At 43.4% G+C, this 8,744-nt stretch overlaps 1 protein-coding gene across 1 annotated transcript; it reads right to left on the minus strand.

The window, feature by feature from the left end:
- Window positions 1–4,047, minus strand: LOC115757591. Its single transcript, XM_030697891.2, has 2 exons — window positions 3,305–4,047; window positions 1–1,565 (listed from the first exon to the last, which is right to left on the minus strand). The coding sequence occupies exons 1-2, from the start codon at window positions 3,685–3,687 to the stop codon at window positions 1,121–1,123; spliced, it is 828 nt and encodes a 275-aa protein (XP_030553751.2). The 5' UTR covers window positions 3,688–4,047; the 3' UTR covers window positions 1–1,120.
- Between the last annotated feature and the right edge of the window lie 4,697 nt (window positions 4,048–8,744).

Here is an 8,744-nt window from a genome sequence, read left to right on the forward strand (position 1 = left end):
TTCTTGATGAACAGAAAGAATCTTATAAATTCCAACTCAAATCACTTACAAAAGCACAATCACCCATCACCACAAATATCAGTATTGCCAAACTACCATAAAAAAGAGAAAAAGAGAAAAAAGAAGCTCCTCTACACAACCCTACCAAGTACATGCACATGTTCCACCATTAAATTCAACAGGATGATAAAACCGTTTCCGGCATCGTTACACAAACTCCTATGATTTTCCGAGGTAGCACTATCATGAAGTGGGGGGAGAGAGAGAGAGAGAGAGAGAGTTAGTAGCAATTCTTGGTTTCTATGGTGCTTCCAAATGCAGCGGGTTCTTCACCATCATGCCCCTATCCACATTGCGCACCGGCGAACCTTTCTCGTCGTCGTCCCTCACGTTGCCTGCAGCTAGGGCCCCGCCAAGATCGCTTACGTTCCCGAAAACGAACATCACTGCCCCGAGAATAGCGCAAATGAAGGCAATGCCGAAAGAAGTGCTCACGCTCCGCGGGACAACCGATGCGATGCCGAAGCCAGCACAGGTTCCCAACGCTTTCACCCAAGAATACCACACAGAGAAAGCACCTTCCTTTGCAGATGGCGCGCTGTCCAGCACCAAAACCCTACCGTAAGCATACAAGATTCCCGCTGCCGTGCTCTGCAAAGTCGCGAAGAAAATCACGTGCCCCTTGCTCCAAGTTTTGTTCCGATAGTAGAATCCAAACCCACAAGTGATCATCGAGAGAAGAAAGCCCAGTAGCTTCATTTTCACTGCATTTGCCTTGATGAGGTTCTGAAATGGGTGCAGCAGCGGCAAAGAAACTAGAGGGAAAAGGAAATAAGTCAACCAGAAATATAGCACAAACACAGGTTTCAGGCACAATTCCCCGACTAAAAAGAGCACCGCCCCCGTGAAGATGCACATTGTTGTGAACGACGAGAGGAAGATGCCAACGAGGCTTCCCACCGCATGAGGGTAGCTGAAGACGGAGATAATGTAGGTAAATGGTGGAAGAGGAGATTCGGGACCAGGCCTATACGCCACGATAACATAGAGAATGCCAAGAAGCCAAAAAAGGCCACCGAAGATTGAAACCACCCATAAGCTGATAAATCTATCTTTCTGATCAAGCATGTGATAAGAGAATGCAGAAATCAATGCAGCACCAAAGCAACCAGCTGCCGTGGCGTAAAGCGAGAGCCAACCCGAGACAGATCTTCTGACTTGGAATTGGGACTTCTTGAGAGCAGGGCCCCGTGAAACCACGGATCATGAGGCCGAGGTTGCGGGTGTGGGCAGCTGAGGCCACCAGACCGGCAGCCACGATGACCACAATGTACGGCAGAAAGATCCAAGGGGTGCGGAAGAATCCTGCAGGAAGACAGAAGATGGCTCCAACAACCGTGGCGGCTCCGGCAATTAGCTGCTGGTATAGCCCATGGTCAAGGCGCATGGAGACAAAGTTCAACAACGGCGCAGCCATAACCAAACCAATGAACCAACAAACTGCAGTCCACTCTAGAGGGGAAATATTACCCTCGTGCATTGACCGGTGCGTCAGCCCCACAAACCTGGAGATTAATCCAATCAAGAAATAAGCATCTCACATCATAGTCGAATGAAACATCCATCGATAAGCCAGTGCATCTAAGAACCGCAAGATTAACTTCAGTCATGCAAGCTGGATATCTTTCAAAGATCATTTCTAGTCATAGACTCCTGTTCAAATGCAATGAACCGGAAGAATGCACTACATAACCTGAGATACTTGTTACAATTCGATTTTGGTCTGCTTATACTTGTAGGAGGAGCGGTAACCCCAGGCTTCTTCCATTTCATATTAAAGAATACAACGTAAGTACGTTACAGATTCTTAGTCTAATATCCCCAAGGATACTTTCTTAGCCCAACCATAGTTATTAAGGGTTCAAAAATTGGAGAATTTGCACCGAGCAACGAATGCCGATTGAGATGGGATCCCGCACGGGACATGCTTTAATTCGAATGTCTCTCATTCCCTGGGGGCTACATACCCTATGAAAAATTTCTGAAGGGGCCAATTGTGCAATTTCACGAAACAATGGGCCCTTTCTTGTTCTTTTTCCCCAAATAGTTCGACCCTTAAAAAAAGACCCCTCCTTTTTAAAAGCATGGTACCCCCAAATATGTCTTCCTCCCTTCCTCCCTCAGTCGTCGTTCAAATTTTGAACGCATCTCAGAATCTTTGTGCGTGCGCGTGGTGTTTGTTACTGGTTCACATCAAATATAAAAAAGTTTCGCCCCCAGGGGTTAAGTGGTCCCCGCCTCAAATCCCATTGGCCTCTCCTGTCGGTTTCATAATTAAAGCAGCTGTTTTATCCAAACATTATTCAACACACACTCACTCTTTTTTTTCTTCCCCTGTCCTTTTCCGCACTCTCTTTCTTTTACATTTTACCCCCAAGAAAAGTTCGAATTTTCAACATTCCCCACCCCCCAACCCCCAACGAAACAACCAAGCCCACACACCATTAAAGAACCAACGGTAACTTCAACTTCCCCGAGGAACTAGAACCATGAGGGCAGGCACGGACCAGTACGCCATCGAAAACAGCCAAGAACTCTCCAAGGATTCATCCTTGAATCCATAAACATACGAACACATGATTATAGCCTGGTTTTCGTGGCTCTGTACGTCTCCAGGGTTGTAAAGTAATGAGCTTTGGGTGTCATATAATAGTGTCAACAAGCCGACAAAAGTGAAAGGGGCCTTCTTCCCAACACTTCGATTTGTCGGGACTCTCTTCTAAGCATGAATGAACCCAGCAAAGACCCATCATTTTAACAGATTGTTTTGGACACTGTACTGTAGCTTGGTCTTTCTCTGCGCCTGAGCACTCAACCAACCCCCCAAAAAAAAAATGAGAGCGACCAAGCCCGTGATCTTACCGTAGCTCTGCAGCTTCCATGTCTTTGTTTTTTCCCTTTTATTTGTTCATTTTCTCCCTTATTTCACATTCCCATGCTCAGGGTTGGTCTGGGGGACGAGGGAGGAGGGACAGTGAGGAGAGCTAAGACGAGAACAGAACAAGGGCTTCACAAGGTGGTCGGGTTCTTGCTCAAGAACTCCAACAAGAAAAAGAAGGGAAAAAAAAAGGTCTTGAACGTTTCGTGTGAGTTCAACACTCTGTTCTTGACAACATGTTCACGCAAAAATTTAGTAGCAACAGTCGACTAGGCAAGACATCATGACAACGAAACACTGTGAAAACCTTAGACGTAGAAGAAGAGTAGTAAGAAGCGGAGAGAAGAAAGGAAAAAAAAAACTCACAGTTTCATCTCCTTCTCGCGACAGGTCAAGCCCTTGTGGCTCTTGGTCCAGCCCTGAGACGGCTGCGGCGGGGACCCCACGACCTGGCTGATGATGAGCGGGAAGACGATGGGTATGAGCGCGGTCTCGACGAAGTAGGTGCAGAAGCCGTACAGGTGCCACCCCCACACCTCCATCCTCGACGGCTTCTCCTCCATGGCGTTGTACGCACCCCCGTACGCGTCCCTCGCCCTCTCTATCTGCACCCCGGCCCCGCCCCCCCCCCCTCCGCCGCCGCCGCCGCCACCGCCGCCGCGGGCGTCCGTCGTGGCCAGCACCTTCCCGATCGACGTCCCCCCGGAAGAACCCCGGCTGTTCCCGCCGTCAGCGGCCGTGTCCGCCATTTCCCCAAGCTCAAGACCGAAGCTTTTTCGAAGCAAGACGACCGGGTTAGCGAGGCGAGACAGTGAGGTGGTTGCCGGAGTAAGGGATGAATTTACGCAAACACCCTCGACGGAAAAACCCTAGAGAGAAGGTACGAAGGAAGAGAGAATGGTGGGTTCCTAGAGAGAGAGAGAGTATAAATGAGAGAGACAGAGGTGGTAAAGTGGGAACAATGATTTTTGCCGAGAGGGAGAGAGAGAGAGAGAAAAAAAGGCGTGGGAAACAGCTGGTTCTCGCGAGACTATCGAGAGAGAGAAGAGAGAGAGTGAGAGGGCCTTGGGTTTGATCATAAACAAGCTTTTCCACATTTGTTTAATAAAAGAAGAGAAAAGCAAGTTTAAGAGGGGAGGGGCGCCATTAACGAGGCAGTGTCTTTATGCCCTAAAAAGCCACCATGGGAGAGGGGGCCCCTTCTTGCTCAATGGTCTCTCTCTCTATCTCTGCTTTGCTCTGTTTCTCTCCTCTCTCTCTCTCTACTGTGTGAGGGAGGGACTGTTTCTCTCTCTACTGTTAGAGGAGGGTGCTGTTTCTGTGGACTGCGTACTGGGAGCCAGTCTTTGCAGCAGAGGATTAATAAATTTAGTGTCAAGGCAGTTAATGGAGGGCTCCGTGTGTCTTTCGACCTTAGTATTTTGTACCTCGAATGCCCCATGTGATCACACCATAAATTGCCGATTCTCAACGAGGCATGAGAAATATTTTCCGAGCAGAAGGTGCTAAGATAAAATCGAATCCGAGGAGCACATTGTATCGCAAAGCAGTAGATCTCGATCGTTCACAAAAAAATTATTGAAGTACCTGAACTGTATAAGATTTTCAAAACAATGAATCGATCTCTCAAGAAACCACAAGCAATAGACTGCCCTAAGAGAAATCAAGTAAATAAGCGGACGAATTTTCGAAACTGTCTTGATGTGACATGTTGTCATTCATGGTTGATGCAAAACTATATACTTTAGATAGAATTACCATGATGCAATATGAATATGATGGTTTTATAACGACTTAAGCACAATGCCAATGTGACTTAAATCAGATAATTTTAACTGTCCTGAACGTCAATGATCGTCATTTAAGGCTTCGTTTGTTTTACGAAAAACGAACTATGTGAATAACATTTTCGTCCGAACGGAGATGTGTATTGAAAGTACAGCGGAATGGAGATTTTGTCGTGGATTATAATTATATTTTTGGCAGTATTATAAGGGGAGGAGTAGTCCTTAAATCACGTTTGCTGTAATGATGGGAGCGAACACAGTGGGAATGATGAGAAGCGTGGCCTTTTTGCTCCGCTTCAGAGGAAAAAACTAAATATTGCATGGGGCATCTCGCCAACCCTAAGGTTGGCTGTAGTATTCTGTACAAACACTCATCATACTCTTTATCATTACTCGAAACATCGCAACGGTCTTGTTAACGGGTGCCCCAACGATACTTAACGACGACTTTGGATCCGGTCATTTTAAATTTCATCGAGATCCTTATGTATCGCTACATCGATAACGTTAAGATTCGACGCACAATCATAACGAAGCAAAGTATAAAAGCCGAAAAAGAGAGAAATCGAGACATGATGTTTATCCTAATTCACATTTAAATTAGAGCTACGTCCAATAAAGTATTCCACTATAATTAGAATATCGCACCTCTCGTTATATTTCTCCATGCCTTCCTATCGATAAAGAGTATAAACCATACCTTAACCGATAGCTTCAAAAACCTAATTCATGCCCAATCGTTCTACGTGTAGACGTTTCTTCGACAAGATTCATTTACAACATAATACAGCATTAGAAGCAAAGAATATTGGTGACTTGATGTACGAGTTATCTGAACAAACATCATACATTCGGTTCCTCATATCATTGATCATAGATAGTTTTATTCCTATGTTACGAAGGAGCTATCTAGATTTTCAACCCATGATGTTTTTAGATCGAGCTACTTCATGTGTGTAAATTCCTCAACGAATGGAGGGAAAAAAAACATAAGAACCGATGCAATTAGAACTCCTAAAATGGTATCCCGTGATATATTTACCCTGAATTAATCTTTCGTCCCACGAAAAGATTCTCAAACCGATACATCCGTGACGCATTTATTCCCAAACCGGTACCCCCGAACCAAATCTATAACCCATGAAATCCCAAGCAACAGTTCGGGACTTTCGCAAGACGGAAATTAATTCGAGATAAATGGATCACGGATATACCGGTTTTAAAACTGTTCATTTGGAATCCTACTGTCAACAACAAAGGGAAGACAATAATTATCAAGAGCATTAGCGGAGAAAAATGTAATTTCCCACCGTTAATCATTTCGCGTAACCCACTTTTTTTTTTTTCCAACTTTAGTGCATCATATTGGAAAGATAAGGTGCACGCTCAAGAGCTTTTTAGCTCTACAGAGACACGACCTTTAACAAACCTTCGCCTTTTTTTTTGTCCTCCTTTACTTTTATTGAGTGGTTGAACATTGTTTTGGCTCTAGAGGAAAGTGGAGATTTCACCTAACTCATGGAAGAAATATAACCCATATAACTCTTCCCCCTCTCTTAATGACGTCATAAAGTGGTCCATACAAAAAAGAGAATAGAATGTGTATAGGAGTACATATACTTTGGCAGAAATGGGAAGGCAAACAAAGGGAAGCATGCAAATGCGTCCGCCTCACGTGACGATTCTATAGCTCGTCCCGAAAGGTAAAAAAAAAAAAAGAAGAAGAAGAGAAAACGCTTATGGTGGCGCTCGATAAAAAGGATCGACAGTACAGAGTGACGTAAATCGTCTCGAGTTAAGGAGAAATTCGAACACAACTAACTCGGTTCGATAGTCCGGATTTTGTAAACAAAGATAAACACTGATCTAACTATCTACTTAGGGCTCTCTAGCCTTCCTCCTCGTGCATGATTATATTTTTATCTTATGTCCATTTCCATCCGAAGGAACAACAGACCCGTGAGCTCTTTTTGACGAGGACGATGGTGCTGCCAGCCTATGATTATGGAAATGAAGTTCATGCCGTGTTGGAATGCGTAGCCCCGTGTCGCATCTGCTATCGTGCGGGAGGTTTGATGAAGATGGCGGGGGATGCGGATGTCTACTTTTCTTGGAGGAGAAAGAAGGAAGAGATTCGCGTACACAAAAGTAGTATAGAGGTTTCATCGCTGAGACAGGAAATTGACAAGTGCTTTTTCAGCTCTAAACTTTTTGATTATGCTAATTGACTTCTAAATATTTTGACGATTTGCTAATGTAATTCGTTTTGCCAATTTCAATCGGAAATCGGTGATATCGATCTTGGCCATCCTACGTGGCACCGTTAATGTGAATATATACAATTTTTATTATACTATATATCTTTTTTCTTTTTTATTCCTTTCTTCTTTTCTCCCCAACTAGGTCACCAGCCTACCCTCACCTAGTTTGGGAGAGGGCATTGCGTCCTTCATCGGCCACAGGCAAGGGCCTCGGTTCCCTCGTTGGCCACGAGCAAGGGCATCTGTTGGGGTTGGCGATGGTCGACCGATAGCCTCGCCGGCCCACAGTTGAGGAAAAAAAAGAAAGGAAAGAAAAATTTTAAAAAAAAAGTAAAAGATAAATGACGCTTGCACGCAAAAGTCATCTACCCAACATACCTCTCAACGTAATCAAAATCCCGAAAGCGATGCGACTAACTAACATCATCAGCACTTACTAAGTACCGTCAATAAGAATTCCCACATCGTTTACAACATATGTGATTTTGAGCCGCAATTACCTTCCTAAAGTATAAGTCTGTCGTCACGACGCTACACAAACATTTAGAAAAAAAAAAAAGATTGGAGATTCGCCTTAACCAAAGTGCCTTTCAAAAACGAATCGAGGGTTTTTTTTCCCTTTTTTTTTTGTAGATCCGGAAGCAGTTAGAATTTGAATTTGGGGGCGAAGGGCTTCATTAAAACACTTGAAACTAACGGCTCTTGCATTGCCAAACAACGTTTCTTAGCCGCTTCTCGCGCAATAAAGTCCGCTCGATAGTTGACTCCTAAGGTCTCTTCTCCTCTTCAAGACACCGGCTAAAAAATCTTAACTTAGTAAGAGGTTCTAGCCCTCTAGGAATCTTTTTTAAGGTGGCCTGTCATATTAGCTGTTAATTAAGGTTTTTTAACCTCGTAATCCGTCGGCTTATGGATAAGGCGTTTATAATTAGATTTAATCTCGTATGATCTCGGGGCACGGTAAACAATGGCGGAAAGCGTGGGAGTAGGTGGTGGCTTCAAAAAAATTAATTTTTTTGCGCAGCATCTCCTTCTTCTTCTTCTTCCTTTTTATATTTTCACTTTCACTTTTTTTTTCTGTCTTTACTTTTTCGTTTTGCTTTCCATTATTTTATTTCTTCTTTTGGAAAAAGAGGTAGGGCATGATGATGCATGTGGCCTAACTAAAATTGGGAGCATAATGTGATTTCTTCACAAGTACTCATCCGAGGCTATCGTTTCATCAAATTGAGTTAGACAACTAATTTTTTTTTCTGCTTTTTGGCATAAAATTATATGGGCCCAACTGATTAATTTCGGCGGGGAGGAAAAAGCTCATTTTTTTCTCCCTTTATTCATTTAGGTCAAATTTGGTAGATGGGGTGTAGTTAGCAAAAAAAAAAAAAAGAAGGTGATTATTGGTTCTGCTCGTGATTTATGCGTCCAAATTTCGAAAACGGAAATTTTTATAAATTAATACATTTGTGGTAAATCTACTCAAGACTAATTTTTTTACCAACAAAAGTCCTAAATTGGTACACTTTTGACAAATTTACCACAAATTGATTTTTTTGACAACCAAAAACCCCAAAGTGGTACACTTGTTAGTTTTTGTTAAATCGGATTAATACAATAAAAAATCTCAAATTGGTACACCTATGCCAAACGAAAGGTAAAATCCTAAACCAATACATCAATTTACTATAACGTGTCATTGGACTCGACAAAATTGACGGTGAAATTTGACGTAAACTACTGGATGATAAATTTATCACATGT

The sequence above is a fragment of the Rhodamnia argentea genome, chromosome 3, assembly GCF_020921035.1.
Source record: "Rhodamnia argentea isolate NSW1041297 chromosome 3, ASM2092103v1, whole genome shotgun sequence".
NCBI lineage: Eukaryota > Viridiplantae > Streptophyta > Magnoliopsida > Myrtales > Myrtaceae > Rhodamnia > Rhodamnia argentea.